Here is a 27,886-nt window from a genome sequence, read left to right as displayed (position 1 = left end):
AGACCTGCCTGGGCTTCTCACCCCTGGACCCCTCTTAACACTGACCTACCCCACGGGTCCCTCATCTATGAGGTCTCTGTTCTGAAATGCCTGGCACTGGGAAAGGGTGACCATTGGTGCCACTCTTCCTCTGGGGATCGACCCCATGCAGTGTGGCCCCCAGCCAGCAGGGGGCAGCCCTCCTCCAACAGATTGCACACTTGCCAGCTCAGCTCTGGAGGGGAGGGCCCACATGGGTCCAAGGCACACAAATGTCACTTGGTTCCAGCTGTACTTAGAAATGAAATCATTTATCTCAAAGTCATGTTGCTTACTATGGGAGTATGTGTGTGGGGAGCTGGTGAATCTGGGCTCCTACTACAGGCAAGGGAGGAGGGAAAACTCCACAGAAAAGGGGTGCCTTCCCCAGGAAAAGCTGGGTGGGCACTGGGGTGGGATGGGAATCACTGCCGCTCCAGCACTGACGCAAACTTGCGGATATCTTTGGCAAGCAGCTCTGGCTCCTCAAAGGCCGCAAAGTGGCCCCCACAGGCCATGAAGGAATAGGAGATGAGTTTCGGGTACTTGAACTTCAGCCACTTTTCAGGCACATGCACTAACTCAGAAGGGAAGGCAGCAAAGCCGGTGGGCACGTGGACTTTCATGCTGGAAAAAATAGATCCCATGGAGGGGTGAGGCTATGGCCCTGCACCCCTCTTGTCACCATAGGGAGCTCAGGGGTTTGGGGGTGGGGTCACCTGGCCCACCCACATGAAGCCATAAAGGACAGACACGGGTTTAACTGTCTTCTCACCCACCCCCCCACCCCAACTCACGAGGGCCCTCTATTCTGTGAGGGCCACCTAGGCAGGGACATGGGCCTCTAACTCCCACTGTCGTTCCCTTTCCTTTTGCTGCCACCTGAGGTCCCCATGTGGGATTTGGAAATCCCAGAACCATCAGTGCCACAGCAGACCAGCACCCTGGGCCACAGGAGGCCCTGAGGAACATGTAGAGCCAGGGCTGGTGTTCTATCCTTGTGCAACTCTGAAGACACACCCCAGACTTTTAGTGTCCTCATCCAAAGGTCCCCTGTGACACCACAGACAAGGCTGTCATCCTGCTATCAGTCGCCCTCCCTTGAGTTCAAGACTAGCCATGCCCCTGCCTTCTGCTCCAGAGGCCCACACTCGGGCTGGGTCAGACTCACCGCTCATGCTTTTGGGCCATCAAGCCCTGTCCCATGTTCTCCTTGTAGAAGCGCTGGGAGGAGACGATGGTACCTGTTGTCCAGTAGAGCATGACATTTGTCAGCAGATCTTCCAGGGAGTACTTCCTGGGAAAACAGAACACAAAGCTCCACTCCTAGTGTCTGATGCAGCTGTATGACAGACAGAGCGACCATTTTCAGGCTGTGTGCAAGTGCCAGGCCTTGCCCATCTGGTTTCCCTGCTCGTCCCTCACTGCAAGATGAGTGATATTGTCCAGAGCACCAGCTACTGTGGTGACAGGGAATGCAGAGTGCTGACCACATGTGAGGCACATGTTCTCAGTTCCTTATGTGCATGTAATTCATTTCTTCCTCTTAATAATAATAACCTATGGGACCCAGGTGCCATTATCATCTCCATTTTGTTGGGGTCCAAGAAGCATATGCCCCCAGCCTTACCCTCCATGCAGGCCCAGTTCTGAAGCCTGGGTTTCTCCAGGGCAATGAATTTCTCACTCCTCAGAATCCTAAGGAACTTGGCACGCATCAGAGGCAGCCTGGGCTTGGAATTCCCGGATGCAGGAATAAGACCCAGCTTCTGGGTCTCCCTCAGAGCCCTTCCCACAAGCTTGTAGGGGTCAATGAGCCGATAAGGCAGGGAGTCCAGGGACCAGGGTCCTTGTCTCAGTTATGCTGAGGAGCACTGGGACTCTGGCAGTTGTGCACTCTGTCCTGTCTCTCCTCTGGTAAACATGTGGGAGTTTACATGTTAAACAGTTAAAGTTAAAATACAATACAAAATCCAGGCCCGTTAATGTGACAGCCTGCTCAGTTGGACGTTGGCCCTCGTCTTCCACCTGGCCAGGCTCTAACTAACCGCCCATGCTCCCTGACCAGTCACATCCTGTGCCCCTGCCAGGTTTGGCTAATGGCTTCCACGACATTCACTCCTTCAGTGCCCTGTGGCTTCCTGTCCCCCCATCCCCTGACCACAGAGTGTCCAGAGCTGGAGGACTCCCAGCCCTGCGGCCAGTCTGTCGTGGATCTGTGCTCTCCCAGCTCTACTGACACTTCCCCGGAAGCTCCCGATGACCATGTGACCCCTTCGCTGTCACCCACCTTCCTTGCAACCCTCTTTAAGGACATCTAAGTCCCATAGGCAGCAATTTTCCCCACGTCCTTCCCTGCCTGATGTTAGGCTTTTCTGGCTCAGAGGAGGTGCTGCCTCTTGTCTTGGGCCCTGTATCCCTCCACCTGCTGCCTTGGGCCTGACTTTGTCAGTCATTTCCTCCCCGTAGTCCCTCTTGTCACTCCAGGGTTCTCCCTCCACCTGTCTCCTCGCCATGCTCCTGTTGTCGTCTTCTGCTTCTGCCCTCTCCTCCTCTGATTTGCCCGGGCTGCCAAGACCTTGTAGGTAGGGGATTCTCACTAGTTTCTGTCCCCCTAGACATAAGCACACTCTCCTTCTCTCCCTTTCCCTCCTTCTGTAGCCAATAAGCCTTCCCCAGCATCTCTGGATGGGGCTGTCCACATTTTCCCTGAGATCTGCACCACGGCTCCAACCACTAACTCTACCAAGAACATAGTGGAAGTCCCTTCCTGCATTTCCACCCCTTATCTAAGCTCCAGATGTGGGGTCCAGTTTCCCAGCAGACATCTCCAGACATCCTGCCACCATCTCCCACTCAACACATCCATGACAACAGTGAGCTCAGTGCTTCCCCTAAGTCCTTCCTCTAACACCACACCCACACAGGCATGCTCAGACATGCATGTGCACACACCGAGGCTCCCTCCTCGTCCTCCACTCCCTAGCTGGATGAATGGCATCTCCACAGCCTGGCAGCCAAGCTAAGAACCAAGTCACCAGGGAGTCTTCCCTCTCCCTGTTCCCACCAAGCTCTGGCTGCCCTGGATCCTCTATTCCACCCTTTCCATCATTGAGTGAGGCCCTGCACCTGTCATTGCTGCCTGAGTTAGAGAACACCTGCTGGTCCTCTCGCCTGGCCCCTCAGCTCGGGGCTTCTGAGTCACTAGAAACCAATTCACCAAAATGGCCAGTTTGCTTCAGCCATTTAGATGCAGTTTGTTAATTATGTTTTTATCCTCAGGATCAATTTTTAAGGAATGTTTGGTTCACCCCTGCCATGCAACCAACTGATGCAGCTGGAGACAGGAGCAGAGAAAGGGGAGGCTGAGAGCAAAGGAAGGGCAGGGAGAAGTGTTATTATCACAAACGAATGCTTGAAGGATGTGCATGAAAAGAGGCTTCCCAGGAATTAAAAATCTCCTCAGAAGACATCTCCATATTCAAGAATGTGTTCTTAGTCTTTAATCCCTCCTCTCTGAAATACTGGATATCTGGCAACAGCGGTGGCATAGAGATAAAAGTGAACATCCTTTTAAATGTGATTTGGACAAAATGAAAACCAGTCAATGAAAACAAAACAGTGTGAATAAACTTGCAAACTCTGTGAGCTGGCTTCCTGCAAGCTGGACAAGTGCTTCCTTATCTCCTTTGGCTCTGACCTTGTGGAGAGCCGGCTGAGACTGGCAGGGCCCTCACAGCCTGGGGAAATTCACAGAATGAGCTCCCAACTCCTTCTCCTTCGTTCCCAGAACAGCCATATTCCTGTCTTCATGCTCCCTCTGCCAGAAGTCACCAAGTCCTTTCTTTGTCTAGTTAACTAGGCAGAGATCCTTGAGATCTCTCCCTTCCCTCTCCTAGTCATATGCTAACAAAGTTAAGCAGTAGCCACTAAGTCACACAGTTCTTCCTTTGTTTTGTTAACTATGCTGGGATCCTTGTGATCTTTCCCTTCTTGCTTCTTTTTTTTTTTTTTAAGAGAACACAAAAGGTATAGCGTTTATGTTACTCATCTTCATAACTGTCATCATGTAAGTAGAAACGTTAGATACAAATTTAATTATTACAGTACAAAAAATAAACAACATAAGGAATCAGTGCTTTTAAATTATATCACCATATCTTTTAAAGAAAAGGGAAAGAGTACACAATGTGTTTGTAAGAATTGCATATTTAGATCTTGTTTTCAAGTCCTAGTATATAAATTTGTCAAAGACCTTGCCAAAATTAATTTTCTTAAAATATAGACAATATAACCAGATCTGTAATTCTATTGCTGTATATAGTTACTTGATACACAATTTTCATTAATTCTAACTTTAAAAAGTAATTTCCCACATGATACAACTTATATACGCAGGTTTAAAAGTCTAAAACATATAAACGTTTAGCATAGAGTGATAAAAATTTCATTTTGCGATAAATTCCAGGAAATGTAATATTGCCCTGCATTTTTATTTCTTTGGGATCAGTTCTAACAGCTAAAATATTTAAACACATATAAAAACTCCAGGTGGTCACAAATATCAACAGAATTGAAACAGTTCAAACTTCATCCCTTCATGTGATAATCACTGGGCTGTGATGTTTATTTCCACTCTGCTCTTTACAGGGAGCCAAGAACTGTGTTTGGAGAGAGTTCCAATGATTCCAAATTTTTATGAACTTCCTCTCCCCTTCTTGCTTCTTGTCATGTGGTAACAAACTTGAGTGGAAACCATTAACAAGATGATCTGTCTTTGTTAAAGTCATTTACATTTTCCATTGTACTGTAAAACCAAAACTAGGTCTTTTGTTTATGCTATTGAAGGAAAGTACTACCAAATCCAAAGGGGGGGGGACCAGATATGTAGCAGCACCCCTCGCCCCCTACCATAAGAATGTGACCTTTTGTAACTGTCCTAGGAAATAGCCCCGAGCTGAGGCAGATAACCGGTAACTGGTTCTGAAAGAAAAAAGCTAAGAAATGTTTAACTGCTGATCTTGTCTTAAGATAGATGAGTAATGAACCAGAGTTCTTCTTATCTGGAAAAGCCCCTATGTCTGCTACCCCTCCCTAAAGCCCCTGCTATGCCTGCTACCCCTCCCTAAAGCCCCTGCTATGCCTGCTACCCCTCCCTAAAGCCCCTGCTATGCCTGCTACCCCTCCCTAAAACCCCTGCTATGTCTGCTACTCCTCCCTAAAGCCCCTGCTATGCCTGCTACCCCTCCCTAAAGCCCCTGCTATGCCTGCTACCCCTCCCTAAAGCCCCTGCTATGCCTGCTACCCCTCCCTAAAGCCCCTGCTATGTCTGCTACCCCTCCCTAAAGCCCCTGCTATGCCTGCTACCCCTCCCTAAAGCCCCTGCTATGCCTGCTACCCCTCCCTAAAGCCCCTGCTATGTCTGCTACCCCTCCCTAAAGCCCCTGCTATGCCTGCTACCCCTCCCTAAAGCCCCTGCTATGCCTGCTACCCCTCCCTAAAGCCCCTGCTATGTCTGCTACCCCTCCCTAAAGCCCCTGCTATGCCTGCTACCCCTCCCTAAAGCCCCTGCTATGCCTGCTACCCCTCCCTAAAACCCCTGCTATGCCTGCTACCCCTCCCTAAAACCCCTGCTATGCCTGCTACCCCTCCCTAAAGCCCCTGCTATGCCTGCTACCCCTCCCTAAAGCCCCTGCTATGTCTGCTACCCCTCCCTAAAGCCCCTGCTATGCCTGCTACCCCTCCCTAAAGCCCCTGCTATGCCTGCTACCCCTCCCTAAAGCCCCTGCTATGCCTGCTACCCCTCCCTAAAGCCCCTGCTATGCCTGCTACCCCTCCCTAAAGCCCCTGCTATGCCTGCTACCCCTCCCTAAAGCCCCTGCTATGCCTGCTACCCCTCCCTAAAGCCCCTGCTATGCCTGCTACCCCTCCCTAAAGCCCCTGCTATGCCTGCTACCCCTCCCTAAAGCCCCTGCTATGCCTGCTACCCCTCCCTAAAGCCCCTGCTATGCCTGCTACCTCTCCCTAAAGCCCCTGCTATGTCTGCTACTCCCGCCTACTTTGTGGTTTTTGCCTTTATAAGCTTGTAGAAACTGCTGTTCAGGGCTTGACTTCTCGGCTCCTAAAAGAGTTGTGAGTCAAGCCCCAGCATGCTGGAATAAAATCCTCTTGCGTTTTGCATCAAGCGCTGTCTCTTGCGGTTGACTGGGGGGTCGTCAGAGCTCAGGGCAGAGTGGGGGCGTCCTGCCCCAAGTCTTTCACTATTTCCCCATTTTGTCTATGCTACTTCCCCCAGGACACCCCTGTACAGATACTATAAAATAAAGCTGATTTTGTGCTTTGGGGCTGGCTGTAGCCATTAGCTCAGTCAGTCCTCAAGGTCCCACCCATCCTTTGTTTCCGTGTCTTCTCTTGTGCTGTATTTTCCTCATTCCCCACTAATTCCACTCTGGTTCACTCCCCCTCACCGCACTGGCTCGTGACATGACCTCAGCTTGAAAACTTACACCCACCATTTCCGGCCTACTTACTGTTCTTTCTAGAAGACAGATTTGATCCTGCGTATCTCACTGAAAGCTTTGGTCTTCCCTGTAGCTGGGCCAGGAGCTGGAGTGGCCTAGAGGGGCAGCCTGGTAGGGCTCACAACTGGCTCCTACTATTTGTATGCATGGAGCAGGCCAGACTGCTTGCCTAGGTAGTCAGAACCCCTAAAGGGGTTCCATAAACCCCTGGGTCCTGCTGAATGTGGGGTCAGGGAAGCAGTTCTCAGAGGAAGGGTTTGCTGAGGCCCGTGAAGGAGCTGCCTGGTGAAATGAGTGCTCAGGCTGGCCCAAATGTACTGGCTTCAGCTTCTGGACGGGTCACTCTTTCCAAGCACTTCTTGCATTTGTATTGCTTTTCTTTTTGCCTATATTCCTTTCTCTATCCAGCATTTCTCTCCTAGGTATTTCCTCTCTCTGCCCCTTAGACAAAGTGAATCCTCCTGCCTCTGAGCTCCCACAGTCCTTTGCATGTACTCTCAGCGCTCATTCATTCAACATCTACTTATTGGGCACCCACTACAGCCTGGTACTGTTCTAGGGTCTGGAGTTAGAGCATGGCTAAGATGGAGCCCCTAGGCCCAGAGTGGGATCCTTTCTCCCTTCCCGTCTCCAGCACTGTCTGGTCTTCTGTGCCTCACTAAATAGAGAAAGGGAGGGGCCCTGGAGAAGATGGGTCACAGCTGACCCTGGTGAAGCCCAAGGCAGGCCAGGGGGCTTTGAATCATATTTTGCAGAGGCTTTGGCCACTAAGACTGTGGGAAATGTGACAGCCTTTCCAGTCTTTCTGCAGCCACCCTCTGGGAATACAGTCATGCGGCCTGGATGCCAAGCTCTCCAGGGGTTCACGGAGAGAGGCCCTGGCTACTCTCGCCAAAAGGGAGCACCCACCACCCTGTGGACTCCCTGACCCCAGCAGGGGTCTGCTGAGCAACAGGAACACAGGCAGTGGAGCCCTACATTCTAATCCTAACATCCAAAAAATGGGGCTCCCCTGGGCACAGGGTGAGGGCCTGTGAGAAAGGCAACGACAAAGCTTGCTGAGCACCCCATGCAGAGACAAGACAAAGAGGGTGGTGAGGAAGGTGGCTGCTGGGACCAGGGTCCGGACAACAGGGGCGAATGAATGGGGGGGGTCTCACCTTTCCAGGCCTCCATCCTCTAGGTTCCGGAATTCCGAATTGGTCCAGGTGGAAAACTTCTCTAGAATATAGGCAGCCAGCCCCACAGGAGAGTCATTCAGAGCACAGCCTGGCATGGGAAGGAGTAAGGGAGTGAGGTCAACAGGGCTGAGGTGTGGAGCTGGCCCTGTAGTGCGGCATGGTGGCAGAGAGCCCACATTTCAGCACAGCCCTGCCCTGACTCCTGGTGCTCAAGCACCACACTTCCTTGACCCTTGGCCTGGGCCCCACATCTGATAAGCAGAGACACCACTTTCCTGCCACCTCACAGGATTCATACAGTATATGTACAGATACCTTCAAAATGAAGGGTCTCTGACCCCGGGTTTGGTGAGTTCCAGATGAGAAGGATATATATGAATACTGTTTCTAAAAAGGTGGAGATTTTTAGTCTATAACCTCTGATTTGTGAAAAATGAGAACCTAAAAGTCTAAAATAGATCAGTGACAAATAAATACTGGTACATCCATAAGCTAAAATACTGTGTAGTCATTAAAAAAGAATGGGACAATAGCATCTGTGAATCTCCCAAACATGATACGGAGCAAAGAAGCCAGACTTGAGAGATTATGATTCTAGCCATAGAATGAGTAAAAACAGGCAAAGCCCATCATCTGTCCAAAGCCAGGAGGGTGGGAAAGAGAGCACTCAAGACCACTTGGGTGTGGAGCCATCCTGGGTATTTCATTAATTTTTTTTTTCTTTTTTTTTTTTTGTCAACCTGGGTATTTCAGCTGTGAAAATTAAAACACCTCACCACAACGTTAGCAAGTCCTTCTGAAGGAGAGGGAGGAGAGGCTATAGATGATGTCTTTTCTGATTTGTGCTCTTGGCACTTTTAAATTTTCTGACAAGGAACATGTGTTTTATAAAAATCAGACCAACAAAACTGGGTTTTATAAAGAATCACTACTATGGTCATGAGCTGCCTCAGTGTGTGTGTGAGCGTGGATTACCACAAAATCTAGAGGCTTCAACATGGGAAGATGACCCCTGGGTGTCCTCTGCATGGGATGTGGGGAGTTGCCTAGTGGATCCGTCCAGAGTTACCTGATTCTATACCGAGCCCTTCTTCTCTTCTCTTTGAGCTATTTTATAGCTCCATGGATTATAAAAACTGATAGTCACGCACATGATACTTGTTCATAGAGAAGCAAGTGAATTTTGTCCACTGGCAATTTAACTTTTTATTCTGTGGATTTTGACAAATTTATCGGCAAATTATTTTCAGTGTTCCTAATTGGTTTCTAACTTTTTTTTTTAACATTTCGTTGGTTCCTTTTTGAGTTAATGAGTTCTATAAAATATTTGACAACTGTTCCTTTTATATTCATATAAGAATCATGATTCTATCTTTTTTAAAATTATCCTTTAACAGGACCCTGGTGGCAGAAATGATTGCTGGGCCCTCCATCACTGCCACAGGGAACTGGGCCCCATCCTTTCCCCTTCCTCCTGCAGCCCTGGAGCTGCCACCCCCCCGGGATTCCTCCTGTCCTCACCGCCTCCAGCCCACTGCTTCTTAGTCTAGGACTCAGGTTTAGGGGCCGAAGCCACTGTGGATACTGAGTCAGCTCAGCAGAGTTGCTGGATTAGCCTGGAATGTGATGACCATCCATCAACTTGCTTCTACAAGAAAATGCATTTGAATGATCAGAAGAGGTGAGCATTCCTTACAAGAGGCTTCATCCTATGATCAGTGTCCCTGCAGAAGGCGAGGTATCCCCACCCTGTAAAGAAGGAAAGCCGGGCAGACTGCCCAAGTGTGCTCACCCACAGTGTCCGGCTTGGTGCTCTGGATATGCAGGTAGCCGCTCTCCCTCATTATGTTGTAGAAAAACTTCTCCTTAAAGGGGTACATTAGCTCCATGTCCCTCTTGGAGTAGCCAAAAAGTCCCCCAAAACGCCGTCCCAGGAGAATGGTCAGGGTGAAGAAATTTCTTAAGATCAAAGCCATGTTCAAGTGCAGGCCTTTCACATGTCTGAGGGCAGAGAGAGGGGCCCAGGAAAGGTGGGCTTGGTCGGCACCTATAACTCATGTATCTAAGGTGCCAGCCACACACACTAGAGCTGACAAGCTTGAATCCAGCCCAGGCCTGCCAAACAATGACAACTACAACCAAAAAATAGCTGGGCATTGTTGCAGGCGCCTGTAGTCCCAGCTACTCGGGAGGCTGAGGCAAGAGAATCACTTAAGTCCAGGAGTTGGAGGTTGCTGTGGGCTGAGATGCCATGGCACTCTACCCAGGGCAATAGATTGAGGCTTTATCTCAAAAAAAAAAAAAAAAAAAGAAAGAAAGAAAGGGGCTGGTGCCAAGCATGGTGCCAGCCTTGCTCAGTGCCTGGATCTCTTGAGCGGTCTCAGGAGTTGGAGAAGGGAGGTTGAAGGGAAAAATACAGTTTCTAAAAAGTTCCAGTCAGGACTCTCTCAGAGCTTAGCCCATCAGAAAGTTCTAATCCCTGATCTTCATCTCCCTTCACTGGCCTCTCGGCTAGGCACCTGGTCCAGAGTCACAGTCCCGTGTTACATCAAATGGGAGATCTGAGTCCAGGAGCCCCAAGCACAGCTGATGACAGGGAACCTCCCTCTTCTTCCCTGGGTGGCCAGTAACCCACCCTGAACAGAGGCCCACCTCTTAAGAGGCTATACACCACCACTGCCTGAAAATGACCTCACCTGGGAACCAGCTGGGCCATGTTGGTGCAGATCAGGGAGCCCCAGTCACCACCTTGGATATAGAATTCCTGGAAGCCCAGCCGCAGCATCAGCTTATAAAAGATCCTGGCAGTGGCCACTGAATCAAACCCTAGTTGTAAAGGGGAAAGAAAACTGGAATCACAGGGAAGTCATTCCTCGGGCTCTCAGGTGCCCTGTGAAATTCCTCAGACACGTCTCCCCCAGGTTGAGGAGAGAAAAGCTCATGAGAAGCAAAAAGGAGTCCTGGAGCCCAAACAAGGGCATGGAGGCCCCAGCCCCGTTAGGCGATGTGCCTTGTACCTGCCTTAGTGGAGGTGGCTGTGAGCAGACAGCAGCAGTCCTGCTGGCCCCTGTGAAATGTCTTTGGGCTGCTGCAACCTTGGTTGGCCTCACTGGCCTCAAACAGTCTAGGGCCCGGATGAGGACATGCCCCTGAGTGGGCAGAGAACACAAGAGTCTAGGCCCTGACCAGCACTGAAGTCCCTTGCTCACAAGCTCCCCCAAGCTCTAAAATGCTGGCCCTTTCACAGGACAAAAACTCCTTTCAGACCTCTCCTTTCCTTGCTTCTTGGGCCAACACTGCCCATCCCCCAGAAGGAGAACCCAGTGGGACAGCCGGTCCACACAGGGAGAGGACACGGCCATCGCATGGACTCCACAGCCCGCATACCCTTCTTGGAGGATGCCTCTGAGAAGCTGTAGCCAGGAATGGAAGGGCAGATGACTTCAAAAATGTGCTCATCACTCAGGCCATGGTTCTTGGGGTCAGTCAGGAATGGGATAATCTTATAGAACTCGTAGAAAGAGCCGGGCCAACCATGTACCATCAGCAAGGGCTTCGGGCTGCAGCTGGAGGGCAGCTGGGGGGGCTTCACATGGATGAAGTGGATGTCCAGCCCTGGAGGGAGAGAGCACAGTCAGGATTGGGAGAGAGGAGAAAGGCTAATGAGGGAGCAGTCCTGAAACAGCCCTGAAGGTATGTGGGCAGGCTTGGGACTCTCCAGAGCCCCAAATGGGTGCTGACACCCCTGGTAGCCCCCACTATAGTACTAAGCACTCTGGCCATGTGCTCAGTGTGGCTACACAGGTGTCTTTGCTCAGCCTTCACAACCTACCTGCAAGGAAGGTACTGTCATCACCTCCTGGCTACCTTACAGCATGTGCTCTGAGGGCAGGCCAGGGCTATGCCTGCACTGCTGGGTTTTCAGAGCCCAGAATGGTTTTGATTTCACAACAGAGCTCCATAAACACTTGCTCAATGATTTAAAAATCAGGGAGTGGAGGGAAGCCCTGTATTTAGCAAGAGCTATATTAATCAAATAGCTTATAGCTCAACAGTATATGGGAATACCATACGGTCATTTATGATGACAGTGTAGATGGATATTTATCCAACCTAGAAAGCAGATCAGGTGGCAAAGCAAACTGCCAAATCACACACATTGTGTGATCCACTTTTTGTAAACTGTTAAATGTACACGTATACTGCATTTATGTTGTATATATGTGAATTCTTAAAGTCTGGGAGGATAAACTCCAAAAATGTAAAAAGTAGTTTTCCCTGAGCAATATAGAAGCCAGTGCTTTTACTTTCTTCTTGGGAATATATATATACTTTCTCATTTTTCTACAATGAACATATATTAAATGTACAACTTTTTCCACACACACTGACAGAACATTTAACTTTGTCTAATTATAAAACTTAACTTTTTAAAGTGAAAGATTTTTTTTTAAGTACAGTGCTGGGATTATTCTCTGAGGCAAGGGCAGGTGAATGGATTACAGTCTCCGCTGGACTCTGTTTGGCCTCCGTGTAGAGAGAGCAGCCCCTTCCCAGCTGGTGGGCCTTGGAGCACCTGGGTGTTCACAGCATTACTGTGAGGTATGGCCATGCCTGAAACTCTCCACCAGGAGGGCCAATGTTCTGTTGTTAATTTATTACACAAATAATACATGCTTACGGTAAAATACTTGGAAAGCAAAGATCAAAGGAGGGAAAATCACATGTGATCCCACTATTTGAAGAGAACACTGTGTTGTCCATCCCTAGTTTGTTTTTTTTTTTTAACAAACTGTTTTGTGCTAGGCACAGTGACTCATGCCTATAGTCCCGGCTGCTCAGGAGGCTGTGGCAGGAGGATGCTTGAGCCCAGGAGTTTGAGGCCGCAGTAAACTACAATATCACCACTGTACTCCAGCCTGCGCAACAGAGCGAGACCCTTTCGATTTGTCAAAATCAAAATCAAAATTCTTTATTTGGGAACACAGCAGAGATGGTAGAGAAAGTTCTCAGATACCTCATTCCCAGTTTTCTCCACTACCTAGTATTAACATTTCACATCAGTATGGTCCATTTGTTACATACAATTAATAAACTAGTATTGCTATTATTATTTTTTTTTTTTTTTGAGACAGAGTCTCACTATGTCGCCCTGGGTAGAATGCCATGGCATCACAGCTCACAGCAACCTCAAACTTTTGGGCTTAACCTATTCTCTTGCCTCAGCCTCCCGAGTACCTGGGACTACAGGCGCCCACCACAATGCCCAGCTATTTTTTGGTTGTAACTGTCATTTGGCAGGCCCAGGACCGGCTCGAACCTGCCAGCTCTGGTGTATGTGGCTGGCGCCCTAGTTGCTGAGCTACAAGCACTGAGCCAGTATTGCTATACCAGTAAGTATAAAGTCCATACTTTATTCAGATTTCCTTGGTTTTTAAAATTTCATTGTGGTAAGAAAACTTAAAATAAGATCCATCCTTTTAATAGATTTTGAAGTGCACAGTACCACACTATTAACTATGGCCACTGGGTTATATAGCACAGCTCCAGAATGTATTCATTTGGCATATGTGAAACTGTTTATTTGGGCAGCGCCTATGGCTCAGTGGGTAGGGCACTGGCCCCCATATACTGAGGGTGGCAGGTTCATACCCAGCCCCAGCCAAAACTGCAACAATAAAATAGCTGGGCATTGTGGCAGGCACCTGTAGTCCCAGCTACTTGGGAGGCTGAGGCAAGAGAATCGCCTAAGCCCAGGAGTTGAAGGTTGCTGTGAGCTGTGTGACGCCACGGCACTCTACCATGGGCGATAAAGTGAAATTCTGTCTCTACCAAAAAAAAAGAAAAGAAAAGAAACTGTTTATTTATTAATTAATTTAGAAACAGGGTCTCCCTCTGTTGCCTGAACTGGTCTTGAACTCCTGGGCAAACACGATCCTCTCACCTCAGCCTCCTAAGTAGGAGGTACTCAGTGTGGGCTCCAGGCTCACACCTGAAACGTCAGACGTGTTGATTAGCAATGCCCCTTTCCCCATATTTCCACCCCCTGACAGCCACCATTCTAGTCTCTGCTTCTACGGGTTTGACTATTTTATTTTATTTTTTGAGGCAGAGTCTCGAGCTGTTGCCCTGGGTGGAGTATCGTAGCATTGCAGCTCACAGCAAGGGTCTATTTCAGGTTCCTCAGAGAGCTAGACTCCCACAGCATTTGGCCTTCTGTGTCGGCTTATTTCACTTAGCACAATGTTCTCAAAATTTATCCATGTTGCCTCATATTGCAGAATTTCCTCGTTTTGTTTAAGCCTGAATAACATTAGTATGTACATACCGATGAAGTATTATTCAGATTTCCTTTGCTTTTACCTAATGTCTATTTTCCGTCCCAGGACCCACCCAGAACACCACATTACATTCAAGTTTTCATGTCTACTTAGGCTCCTCTTGGCTGTGACAGTTCAAACTTTTGAGTAAGACTTAGAAAATATCACTTTAAAAAAAAATAGAACCCTGGGCAGTGCCTGTGGCTCAGTGGGTAAGGCGCTGGCCCCATATACCGAGGGTGGCGGGTTCAAGCCCGGCCCTGGCCAAACTGCAACCAAAAAATAGCCGGGTGTTGTGGCGGGCGCCTGTAGTCCCAGCTACTCAGGAGGCTGAGGCAGGAGAATCACTTAAGCCCAGGAGTTGGAGGTTGCTGTGAGCTGTGTGAGGCCACAGCACTCTACCGAGGGCCATAAAGTGAGACTCTGTCTCTACCAAAAAAAATAGAACCCTATATACATTCTATTTTAGAACCTAAACTTTTTCATTTAACAATACATACTGGGTGTCCTTCTCTGTTGCTAAATGTACTCCTATTCTAAAGTTTATTTTAGTAGGTCATCTCATCTCCTTTGGAACATATTGCATGATATGAGATTATTTTTAATTCAAATTCTACCACATTATCATTTGTGTTTAAAATTAGAAAAAAAATACATATACGCATAAATGCTTGCGTATGAGAACGGGCCATCCCTGGAAGCACAGCAAGCAGCAGCTTCTCTGGTCTCTGATGGGGGCAGGGCGGGAGGGAGACTCCCTTTTCATGGCATTCTCTCTTTTCCTTCTGTACTTTTTGAATTTTATTTTATTTTTATTCATTTTTGAGACAGAGCCTCAAGTTATCACCCTGGGTAGAGTGCCGTGGCATCACAGCTTATAGCAACCTCCAGCTCCTGGGCTTAAGTGATTCTCTTGCTTCAGCCTCCCAAGTAGCTGGGACTATAGGCGCCCACCACAACACCCAGCTATTTTTTGGTTGTAGTTGTCATTGTTGTTTAGCTGGCCCGGACTGGATTCGAACCCACCAGCTCTGGTGTATGTGGCTGGCACCTTAGCCGCTTGAGGTACAGGCACTAAGCCTATTTATTTATTTTTGAGACAGAGTCTCACTTTCTTGCCCTCAGTAGAGTGCCAGAGTGCCATGGTGTCATAGTTCACAGAACCCTCAAACTCTTTGGCTCAAGCCATCCTCTTGCCTCAGCCTCCCGAGTAGCTGGGACTACAGGCACCCGCCACAACTCCTAGCTATTTTTAGAGATGAGGTCTCACTCTAGCTCAGGCTGGCCTCAAAATCATGAGCTCAGGAAATCCACCCACCTTTGCCTCCCAAAGTGCTAGGATTACCTTCTGAATTTTTTAAGTTAAGATATTTTTGGCTAGGTGCAGTGGCTCATGACTGTAATCATAGCACTCTGGGAAGCTGAGGTGGGAAGATTGCTTGAGCTTGAGAGTTGGACACTAGTCTGAGCAAGAGTGAGACCCTGTTTTTATTAAAAGTAGAAAAATTAGCCGGGCTTTGTGGTAGGCACCTGTAGTCAGAGCTACTCAGGAAGCTGAGGCAGGATCACTTGAACCCAAGCAATCTGAGGTTGCTGTGAGTTAGGCTGAGAGCCATGGCACTCTAGCTTGGGCAAAAGTACGAGATTCTGTCTTAAAAAAAAAACAAACCTAAGACATTTTTAAAAGTCCATACTTCATAATTTACCCTACAGTCCTCTCTTTTCTTTTGTAGATGGAAATCCTCTTCGTGGGTTTCCCTATGGGCCTGTGGTACTTGCAGAACGCTCTGTCACAGGGCTGCTGGCTCACAGTCTGGGAGCTAAGGAAGGCAGAGCTGGGCTGACAGAGGGTGTCCCTGCCGAGGGTAAAGGAGAAAGGTGGGAGTCTGGGGATCTGGTGCCTCAAGTGCCTTTCTCCTCTCTGGACGTGCTGGGTTGGACTTACTCAGGAACCTCTGAAGCCCCTGCAAGCTCCCTCTGGGAATAGAGATTGGTCTCCTGTGATGGGAGGCCCAGGACATGGCTTAGCTCATCACAGAACGAGCAAAAAAGTGGCAGAGGCAGAGAGACCAAAGAGAGACCAAACAGTGAGGCCACTAGAGATGAGGACAGAGCACTGGGGTAGGGTGAGGGTGGGCTGTGAGCAGCCAAGATCACAGGGGTCAGAGTAGGGACAGAGGACCATGAACAGGTCCAACATGTGGAGGGAGGGTGGGAGGACAACAGCAAGCAGAGCGTGGGAGGGTTGGAGGCCCTCCTGGCCCAACACCAGCTGGGGAGCCCAGGAAAGGTGACAAATTGAAGTTTGCTGGCCCCGGGGACCAGAGGCTGCCCACTCAGCACTGTGTGCACCTGGCGGAGAAGGCTGAACCCAAGCCCAGGGGAAGGACCAGGGCCAAGAACAGGCTGCCAGCCCTGGGAAATGTGCAGAACCACACGAGTAAGTCCATGATGACCTCGATGCCAGACATCGCCTCCTTTGGAACACTTGTACCCTGAGGGAAGTTTTATACTGTAAACACCCAGTGTCCTGAGAAACCCCAAGATAGTCCAATGGGGTAAGGCTTTGGTCTCAATGTGGGGAGGCTGGCAGCCTTCAGGAAGGAAACAGCCCTTTACGGCCTTCTCCTGAGATAACTTGCCCTACATACTTGGCAAACTCTTACTCATTGTAGCTTAGATGCCACCTCCTCCAAGAAGCCTTCCCTTATACTTGAAGGAAAAATGTGGGGCTCACAAAGCTCCCAGGGCCTCCTCCCTCTTAACACCGCTCGCCATATGCTGTCAATGTCTTGGAGCAGCCAAAAGCAGTGAAGGCAGAGATGCTGTTCCCTCTGAGGTGTGTCTCCAGCCTCCGGAGAAGCCTAGGTATAGGAAGTGCCCTGTCACCATCTGCTGGATGGACACTGAAGAGTTGGGACAGCAGAGGGATCCAAGTCAAACTCAAGAAAGCCAGGCAATTTTGTGGCCAGTGATCCAAACAACTTCTTTGGAGATTACATAGAAAGAACTGAATGTAACTTGGCTTGGATGAACTGGCTTGGATCCTCTTGTTAGGCTCATAACAGAAGATGGCAAAATCTATAAAAGCCACAGCAATGCTCACAAGGAGTCCAAATTTGACCACAGCATCATTCCAGAGATGTTTGCTTTTTTTGTTTTGTTTTGTTTTTTAGTGCTCCTGGCTGAGCTCCAGGAGAGGCCCAGTTCCAGGATACACCCCACTGGATTCTATTCAAGCTTTTCTCTATCCCATTCTCCCTCAAGTCCAGCCTCCAGATAACCAAAGGGCAAGGGCATCTCCTGACCAGGCTGCTCTAGGTCAAGGTTTCTATCCATCCTTTCATGCTATCCCTCCACCAACTGACTCTCTGAAGTAGGAACTGCAGTTTCCCCATCGCACAAACAGGCGTCTACTGGAGGGAGGCCTGGTCACCAGTTCAGGCTTTCACAGTCCTCAGGGCAGCACTTCAACCATGCCAGTGGCAGGCACTCTCTGCCACCTCTGTCTACCTGTGTGCGCTCTCTAGGGACCCTGAGAGTGGTTTCATGTTTTAAAAGAGAATATTCACAGGTTATCTGTGTTTTTAAAATTATTCTTAAACTTATAAACTTAAAAACCTAGTTCTTCAGTAAGCATTTCAGTTCAGCTTACAAATTTTATGCTATGTATTTATAAATCTAGCAAATGTTACAGCTCTTTGATTAATGAGTGGTTGCATTTCTAAACTTGCTTAACGGCACCCCTTTAATTATTATATAATTTCAGTTTCCTTTTTTAAGAATTTTAGTTAATCTTTCACACAGTTTAACTCCTAGAATTTTAGTAAATTAAAATCTTAACTGTTACTTGAAAAAGCCAAATTCTCTTAAAAATTACAAAAATTTAAAATTCCAGACATGCACAATTTCCTCAACATAAGAAGTTAATAAGGGGGCGGCGCCTGTGGCTCAGTGAGTAGGGCGCCGGCCCCATATGCCGAGGGTGGCGGGTTCAAACCCAGCCCCGGCCAAACTGCAACCAAAAAATAGCCGGGCGTTGTGGCGGGCGCCTGTAGTCCCAGCTGCTCGGGAGGCTGAGGCAAGAGAATCGCGTAAGCCCAAGAGTTAGAGGTTGCTGTGAGCTGTGTGACGCCACGGCACTCTACCCGAGGGCGGTACAGTGAGACTCTGTCTCTACAAAAAAAAAAAAAAAAAAAAAGAAGTTAATAAGGCAGGTGCAGTTTTTGTGCCTGTAGCCCTGATCACTCAGGGGACTGAGGTAGGAGGGTCGCTTCATTCCAGGAATTTGAGACTGTAGTGTGCTATGATCCTGACTACGAATAGCCACTGCACTCCAGTCTGAGCAACATAGAGATCCACATAAAAAAAATTAATATTATGGGGCGGCGCCTATGGCTCAGTCGGTAAGGCGCCGGCCCCATGTGCCGAGGGTGGCGGGTTCAAACCCGGCCCCGGCCAAACTGCAGCCAAAAAATGGCCGGGCGTTGTGGCGCGCGCGCCTGTAGTCCCAGCTACTCGGGAGGCTGAGGCGAGAGAATCGCTTGGGCCCAGGAGTTGGAGGTTGCTGTGAGCTGTGTGAGGCCACAGCACTCTACGGAGGGCCACAGAGTGAGACTCTGTCTCTACAAAAAAAGAAAAAATTAATATTATGGCAATACAAAGAATGCAAGAAAATATTTGGCTCAGCAGCTAGGGAGCCAGCCACATACACCGGAGCTGGCAGGTTGGAATCCAGCCCCAGCCAAACAACAATGACAACTACAACCAAAAAATAGCCAGGTGTTGTGGCAGGTGCCTGTAGCCCAGCTACTTGGGATGCTGAGGTGAGAGAATTGCTTAAGCCCAAAAGTTTGAGGTTGCTGTGATCTGTGACACCATGGCACTCTACCAAGGGTGACAAAGTGAGACTCTGTCTCAAAAAAAAATAAAAATAAAAATAAAAAATTTTTGCAAATACCTTACAACAAAAATTTGAATAACCAGATTTTAAAAATGGACAAAGGACCTGAACAGACATTTCTCCAAAGAAGACATACAAGGGGACCATAAATACTAAAAAATGTTCAACATTATTTATTTATCATTAGGAAAATCCAAATCAAAAATTACAATGAGATGTTACAAAAATAACAATGTTGGGAAAGATGGGAAGAAACTGAAACTCTTTTTTTTTTTTTTGCAGTTTCTGGTTGGGGCTGGGTTTGAACCCAGCACCTCCAGCATATGGGGTCTGCGCCCTATCCCTTTGAGCCACAGGCACCACCCAGAAACTGAAACTCTTTGTGTACTGTTGGTGGGAAAGTAAAATAGTTTAGCTTCTGTGGAAAATATCAAAATATCAAACCTAGAATTACCATATGGTCAGGCAATTCCACTTCTGGATATATACCCAGATGAATTGAAAGCAGAGTCTTGAAGAGATATTTGTACACTCATGTTCATGCAGCATGATTCACAATTGCCAAAGGCAGAAGCAACCCAAGTGTTCACTGATAAATGAATGGATAAAATGTGTTATTCCCCACAGCCTTCAGAAGGAAAAACATTCTGACACATACTATCACAGGATGAACCTTGAGGACAATATGCTCAGTGAAATAAGCCAGACACAAAAGGACAGATAGTGTATGGATCCATTTACACTAGGTACTTAGAGTAGCCAATTCACAGAGACAGAAAGAATAGTGATGGTTACTAAAGGCCGGGGGAGGGGAAATGGGAAGTTACTGGGAAGATGAAAAGGTTCTGGAGATGGATGGTGGGGAGGATTGCACAGCAACATGGATGTACTTAATGTCATGGAGCTACAGCTTAAAATAGCTAAGATAGTCAATTTTATGCTACATGTATGTTACCACAATTAAAAATAAATAAATGAAATTTTAAAAATTAAAGAGTATTGGTTCCTTTCAGCCGGAGATGCCATCTTCCAGTAATTCACCAAAATGACAAACACAAAGGGAAAGAGGAGAGGCGCCCGGTACATGTTCTCTAGGCCTTTTAGAAAACATGGAGTTGTTCCTTTGGCCACATATATGCGAATCTGCAAGAAAGGTGATATTGTAGACATCAAGGGAATGGGTATTGTTCAAAAAGGCATGCCACGCAAATGTTACCATGGCAAAACTGGAAGAGTCTACAATGTCACCCAGCATGCTGTTGGCATTGTTGTAAACAAACAAGTTAAGGGCAAGATCCTCGCGAAGAGGATTAATGTTCGTATTAAGCATATTAAGCACTCTAAGAGCCGAGATAGCTTCCTGAAACGTGTGAAGGAAAATGATCAGAAAAAGAAGGAAGCCAAAGAGAAAGGTACCTGGGTTCAACTGAAGTGCCAGCCTGCGCCACCCAGAGAAGCCCACTTTGTGAGAACTAACGGAAAGGAGCCTGAGCTCCTGGAACCCATTCCCTATGAATTCATGGCATAATAAGCATATAACATAGCACACAGGAGTACTAGTGAACCCATGTTTTTAGGAGCAAGAACCTATTTATTCCCCATGAGCTCATGGCATAGTATGTGTACAGCAGGGGCACACAAGATAACCAATAGACCCCATGTAACAGTGATACAAGGTGCTGGGACCTATTTCCCACGAATTCAGAAGTCAGTCAACACTTTGTCACATTAAATGGTAAGGTGCCTCCCTGAGCTGCTGGAACCTCTTCCCCTATGAATTCATGGCATGGTAGATACAAATAATAGCATAAAAATGTTTCTTGTTCATTCACTACAAGTGTGGTTCCCCCCGCCCCAAAGAAGTATTAAAGCAAATTTTAATGTGTCCTAAAAAAAAAAAAAATTAAGAGTATTTATTGGCTTGGCGTTCGTAGTTCAGTGAGTAGGGTGCAGGCCACATACACTAAGGCTGGTGGGTTCAAGCCCGGCCCTGGCCTGCTAAACAACAATGACAACTCAAGCAAAAAGTAGCCAGGCATTGTGGCAGGCGCCTGTAGTCTCAAGTTACTCGGAAGGCTGAGGCAAGAGAATTGCCTAAGCCCAAGAGCTGGAGGTTGCTGTGAGCTGTAAGGCCACAGCACTCTACTGAGAGTGATAAAGTGAGACTCTGTCTCCACCAATGAATAAATAAATAAAAAGGAAAAAAGAAAAAAATTTCCATATTTGATTCTAAATCTTTCTGGGGTTAAAAAATGCTTTTCTACTAAGAAAACTGTTACCTCAACACAAATGATCATGCGGTTACCGTCCCAAGACAATTTTCAAAGATATTTTCTCTTCCTTCTGAGGTTATATGAGGCAACCCGTGATGTAGTTGGGACATGAGGGCTAAAGCTGCAGACAGACAGGACAAGTTTCCCCAGGATCTTTTTTTTTTTAAACAGAGTCTCACTTTGTTGCACATCACATGATGAACCTTGAGGACATTATATTCAGTGAAATAAGCCAGACACAAAAGGACAGATCCCCAGGATCTTGATTGCCAGGTTTCGTATAGTCACAATACCAAGGACTCCAAAACCTCAAGAAGGGGTTGGGCTGACTGAGACCATGCCCAGGTCTAAATGTTTTTTTGTTTGCTTGTTTGTTTGTTTGTTTGAGACAGACTCTTACTATGTCACCCTTGGTAGAGTGCTGTGGCATCATAGCTCATAGCAAACTCAAACTCTTGGGCTTAAGAGATTCTCTTGCCTCAGCCTCCCAAGTAGCTGGGACTACAGGCGCCCACCACAATGCTCGACTATTTTTTGTTACAGTTGTCCTTGTTGTCTAGCTGGCCCAGGCAGGGTTCAAACCCGCCACTCTTGGTATATGTGGCTGGCACCGTAAACACTGTGCTATGGGTATCAAGCCTGTTTGTTTTTTTTTTGAGACAGAGTGCCACTTAGTCGCCCTCAATAGAGTGCCCTAGCATCATAGCTCACAGCAACCTCAAATTCTTGGGCTCAAGCGATTCTCTTGCCTTAGCCTCTTAAGTAGCTAGGACTATAGGTACCCGCCATAACACCCAGCTATTTTTAGAGATGGGATCTTGCTCTTAATCCAGATGGTCTTGAACTCCAGAATTCAGGCGATCCACCCACTTGGCCTCCCCAAGTGCTAGGATTATAGGCATGAGCCACTTCACCTGGCCCCCAGGTCTAACTCTTCCTCTCAAAATACTGCCATATCACTGTGGGATTCTGTAATTCTTCAGTTTTTAAATTACTTATTATGAATAAATAATAAGTAACTTATTCTTTAAAGATTATGAATTTGTGGGGGGTATATTATTTTTGCATTCTGGTAAGGTTCTAATTTATAAATACACCTCAGTGACTTATAATCGGATTCTGGTCTCCCTCCTTTGTCTGACTGTAAATCACATCATACAAGAAGACCATGCTTATGACAAATATCCCTCTGTTATGTTTTGAAAATATACTTTCAGGCCGGGTGCAGTGGCTCAGGTCTGTAATCCTAGCACACTGGTTTCTGAGGTGGGTGAATTACTTGAGCTCAGGAGTTACAGACCAGCCTCAGCAAGAGCAAGACTCTGTCTCTACTAAAAAAGAGAAAAACTGGCCAGGCACGGTGGCTCACATCTATAGTACCAGCACTCTGGGAAGCCAAGGCAAATGGATTGCCTGAGCTCACGACTTTGAGACCAGCCTGAGCAAAAGTGTCTAGAAAAGAAAAAAAATAGTCTGGTGTTGTGGCAGGTGCCTGTAGTCCCAGCTACTAGGGAGGCTGAGGCAAAAGAATTGCTTGAGCCTAAGATTTTGAGATTGCTGTGAGCTATAATGCCAGGGTACTCTTCCCAGGGTGACAAAGCTAGATTCTGTTTTTAAAAAAAAACATTAAAGGGCGGCGCCTGTGGCTCAGCGGGTAGGGCGCCGGTCCCATATGCCGGAGGTGGCGGGTTCAAACCCAGCCCCGGCCAAATTAAAAAAAAAAAACATTAAAAAAAACATTAAAAAAAAAAGGCTTGGCACCCGTAGCACAGTGGTGACGGTGCTAGCCACGTGCACCGAGGGTGGTGGGTTCGAGCCCAACCCAGACCTGCTAAACAAGAAAACAGATGGGCATTGTAGCGGATGCCTGTAATCTCAGCTACTTGGGAGGCTGAGGCAAGATAATCACTTAAACCCAAGAGTTAGAAGTTGCTGTGGACTATGATACCACCACACTTTACTGAGGGTGACATAGGGAGACTCTGTCTCAAAAATAAAAAAATAAATATAAATAAATAAAAATAGAAAAACTAGCCAGACATGGTGATGTACGCCTGGAGTCCCAGCTACTCAGGAAGCTGAGGCATGAGGATCATCTGAGCACAAGAGCTTGAGGTTGCTGTGAGCTATGATGATGCCATGGCATCTACCCAGGGCAACAGAGCGAGACTCTGTCTCAAAACAATAAATAAAAATAAAAACATACCTTCAATCTTAGTCTTGAAGTGGGGGTATCTGTTGAGAATGTCCACCTGCTTCTTCCAGTCAAATTCGTTCCGCCAGTAGGAGATGATTTTCTTCAGATAGTTGGTGTTGAAACCGTAGTGGAAGCGGCTGTCCTCCAAAGGTGGAGTTAGACGGAACTTATCAATTCTCTGGTGTAAGTCCTGGGGGAAAATTCAGGTTCCCAAGGAGACAAGGGTGATGGGACAGAGCACAAGGTTAAGTTTGTTTCCAGAGAAAGAGAACAAACCCTGGAGCCGGAGACGCCACACTCTAGTAGGGGCAAAGCACTTTCCCACATCATTCACTGGCTACTCCCACTGCCTATGTGTCCTTCACCATAGACCTCAGATTTACTTTTCACTCTTATATTTTACATATATGTATAGTTATTTATTTTTTATTTATTTATTTTTTGTTTGGAGACAGAGTCTTGCTATGCCACTCAGGCTAGAGTGCCATGGCCTTAGCCTAGCTCACTGCAACCTCTAATTCCTGGGCTCAAGTGAACCTCCTGCCTTGGCCTCCTGAACAGTGAGGGCTATAGGTGTGCACCACCACACACAGGTAATTTTTCTATATTTTATAGAGACAGGGTCACACTCTTGCTTAGGTTGGTTTCAAACTCCTGGCTTTGAGCAATCCTTCTGCCTTGGCCTCCCAAAGTGGTAGGATTACAGATGAGAGCCACTTTGCCCAGCCCACCTCTCTTTCTTTTTTTTTTTTTTTTTTTTTGCCAGGGCTGGGTTTGAACCCACCACCTCTGGCATATGGGGCTGGTGCCCTACTCCTTTGAGCCACAGGCGCCACTCCCACCTCTCATTTTTTAAATGTACAAACAATATTCATCTTTAATTTACCAAGGTTTCTATACAGCAGAGGTCAGCAAACTTTTTCTATACAGGGCCAGATTACAAATATTCTGGACTTTGTGAGCTACAATTACTCCACTCTGTCCTCATAGTGCAAAAACAGCCACAGGCATCATGCTGATGAATGGGCACGGCTGTGTTCAAAAAAACTTTATTTATGGACACTGAAGTTTGAAATGCCATACGATTTTCAAATGTTATGAAATATTATTTGCTTGATTTGACCCTAACCATTTAAAAATGTAGAAACTATTTTTGGTCTGTGAGCTATGCAAAAACAGGTAGCAGACGCTACCTTTGGTCTGCAGGCCATGGTTCGGAGACCCCTGATGGACATTATTGAATGATACATTATAACTCAGATGGGATAAAAATCACAGACCAGGAAAGAGAGGGTGCAAGTACAACGGACGTATATGAGAGTAAAAGGCCAGGCTGCTTTCTGTGACCTCTGATGCATAAAGCTGGTCCTGCTGGCACCACCACCCCACCCCTGCCTGGACACTGCTGGGCCTTGGATAGGGGAAGGGAAAGGAAAGACAGAGTGAGTGAGCTGGGCATAGCTCTCGGGAGCAACCTGCACCTGTCCAAAGGGGGCACAATGGACTGGAAAACTCCCAAGAGGGACCACTTCCTGAGCCCCTACCCCCTACCTGATCCCAGCCTAAGAGCCAGCCCCAGTCTCAAAGAAACCACAGAAGGGCTTCTCCACCTTCCCCCCTGCCCAGCTCTACCTGGAACAAGGTGCCTTACATTGATCTCCTCATCCGACGTTTCTACCTTGAAAGGGCGGATGCTCTCATCTTCCCTGGCTGTAGGTTTCGTACCCAGCCCCCACCACCCATCTTCAAGGGGCAAAGTTTCTTCCTTGTCCTGGGAGATGAACCAGTAGATGACAAAGCCCAGCACTGAGGCGAGGAAAATTTCCAGCCACATGGCTCCTGCAAGGTGAGGGCCGAGCCATCAGCAACAGAGACCACCCAGCCAGGCCTGGACACCAGAGTCTCCAATTCCCAATCTCTCCCACCCAATGCCTGATTTTGTTTACATTTGATATATATATATATATGAGATATGATACATATGAGATATATGATATATATATATGTATGTGTGTATATACAAAAACAATAGAAAAAGAGACAAAATTTCCCACAATCCTGCTAAGTACTGAAAATTGTTACTCATGCCAGGGCAATAGAAACTTGGGTTGGCTTCTGCATGCCCCACAGGGCTCCTGAGAGGCTGCTTTCCATGCCCTCTGACTCCCTCTTCTCAGAGGGGGAGCAGCTTTTCTGAATGGTTGGCCTCAGCCCTTTGCTCTCTTTCTTGAGAGAGGAACTTATCTTTAGCGTAAGAAGGATTAAGGGGAAGGCTTACAGTTCTGGTAGGTCAAGTTCAGTGTTAAGGAGCCCAACCATGGCTACCCATCTTAGCTGTGTAGGTAAGAGCTTTATCGAAATACAATTCATATACCATGCAATTCACTCATTTAAAATGTACAATCCAAAAAGATAAAAAATAAAAATAAAGTGTACAATCCAATGGTTTTAGGATATACACAGAGTTGTGTAACCACAACCACATTAAATGTTAGAACATTTCTCCTCAGTGCAAAGAGAAACCCTACTTTTAGCCGTTCCTCCTCTGTTGCCTCACCCACCCAGGGCCCTAAGCAATCACGAATCTACTTTCTGTCTATAGATGGCCAATTATATTTCATATAAACTCATCTATGTTTCCATTGGTCTGATTCTCATGCCTTTTTTTTTTTTCCCCAGAAGGCTCAGAAAAAAGAGATTAGTCTCAGCAAACCAGTATCAGGAAGATACCAGCCTGGCACTGTTCTCTAGCACCTCATCTTCCACATTTCTAGGACAGTAACCCACAGAATGTCCATGTTCAGAGGAATCTGCTTGAGTACACTCTCTGTCCTCACGCCAGACTCAGAGAGGGTTCTGCCAGATGCGGCGCAGTCAGGGCCCAGAGGAGGAGGAGAAAGCACAGTGTCTCAGATGAGGCCCTGGCAGACCACTTCCCAGCACCACCCTGACTTGATCTGGGAAACCCAAGGCAGGAGGAGGGCCCTCTATTTGCTACACATTAGATATTGGGAACTCTGCTGGGGGGTTGTAGAGGCCCTGGGGTTTGCTCCTGTCAAGAGCTGCCCCTCTAAGGTAAGAATTGGGCCACTGGTGCTGTTCCCTGAAATATCCATCCACAATGGTCCAGTCACAGAGCTTCCAACACAGATGTGGTGGGGGAGAGGTTCCCACTCCTTTCCTATAGCCCAGTAGAAATCTAGTGAGAAAAACTGGCTCTGTAATCCCATTTATCAGTGATCCTGCTGAACTCCCCAGAGCCAGCTCTGATTCTTCCTCCATGCCTGTCCATCTCTAAGTCCTGATACAGCTCAGATTCAGCTCCCTCTCCTCTGAGAGGAGAGCTGAATGCCTCTCCCCCTCCTCTGGACCAGAGCCCTCATCACCCCTTATGGAGATCATCACAACAGCTTTCAAGAGAGTCAAGCTCCACCCCCATCTCTCAACGTCACCAGCTTCTTCCTGGACCCGCATCCAGCATGCCCAACCTTGAACTTCCTACATACTTTGTTCATGTAGCTCAAGGTCTCAGTGTTTACAAAGGTCTCCACTGAGCCAGCTGGAGACACGCATGGGATGTGCTGGTATGCATTTTATCTCCAGTTCAGATAGGTCCTGGCTTTCATCTTTCAATTCCAATCACCACGAGTGCCTGGCCTCAAGTCCCCTGCACATGTCAGCCAATTAGATGGGTGGCTGGGACCAGCCCTCCCACAGTTAATACAAAGCAAGAAATAGCTAGGGATGAGTCCCTCTTAATTTAAGGAATCCAGAGAGGAAAACTTACACAGGTGTCTTCCATTTCCAGAAAGACCTTATGTCCCTGGCAGGAAATTCTGCCCCTTGAGAAGGGGCAAGAGGGGCCCATGGGGAACAGTGAGAGGAGGCAAAGGCAGAGGGCAGAGATGCCCCCAGCAGCAGAAGCAGATGGACACAGCCCACCTGACAAGTAGATCCCACCACAGTGAACCGGAACTCGGAAAGACAGGGACTGTGTCCACCCCAGTCACTGCCCTGAGCCCCACAGCCCAGCCCTGGCATTGCCCAGGCACAGTGAGGCACTCCACCAATATCTGTGCCAAATGCATATGTGCTAGAAGCAAATAAGACAAATTCTGCATGATGTTGTCAAGAGAGCTGCAAGTATAATGATCGTTAAAGAGTGATTCACTGCCTAAGTGAACTTTACAAACTACCCTTCTTATCTGACCTAAGCCAGAAAAGCACCGTTTTCCCTTTCCTCTGGGATATAAATGCCCAGCTTTCCCTTTCTGGGCAACGATCCCAGTGCTTTCAGTAATCCCCCAGGGCTCCATGTTCTTACCTTTTGGTCTCCTCCTTGGGAAGCAGAGCTCAGCAGCTCTGCACACAACACTCCAGGCACTTGTGGGAGAGGCAGGGGGCTGCAGGCACTGGTCTCCACTCCCCGCAGCTCATTTACAACTGCAGTCCTGCTGACTCAGCGCGTCTGAT

General features: G+C 47.6%; 1 protein-coding gene across 1 annotated transcript; it reads right to left on the bottom strand.

The window, feature by feature from the left end:
* Positions 1-262: 262 nt before the first annotated feature.
* Positions 263-27,886, bottom strand: EPHX1 (epoxide hydrolase 1). Its single transcript, XM_053604057.1, has 9 exons — positions 27,738-27,886; positions 25,065-25,252; positions 23,423-23,603; positions 11,108-11,335; positions 10,417-10,546; positions 9,513-9,721; positions 7,700-7,808; positions 1,190-1,315; positions 263-645 (listed from the first exon to the last, which is right to left on the bottom strand). Exons 2-9 carry the CDS (start codon positions 25,245-25,247, stop codon positions 444-446), a joined length of 1,368 nt encoding a protein of 455 aa, XP_053460032.1. The 5' UTR covers positions 25,248-25,252; positions 27,738-27,886; the 3' UTR covers positions 263-443.

The sequence above is a fragment of the Nycticebus coucang genome, chromosome 10 (genome assembly GCF_027406575.1).
Source record: "Nycticebus coucang isolate mNycCou1 chromosome 10, mNycCou1.pri, whole genome shotgun sequence".
In the NCBI taxonomy this organism is placed as follows: Eukaryota; Metazoa; Chordata; class Mammalia; order Primates; family Lorisidae; genus Nycticebus; species Nycticebus coucang.
This window is presented reverse-complemented; position numbering and strand designations above follow the sequence as displayed.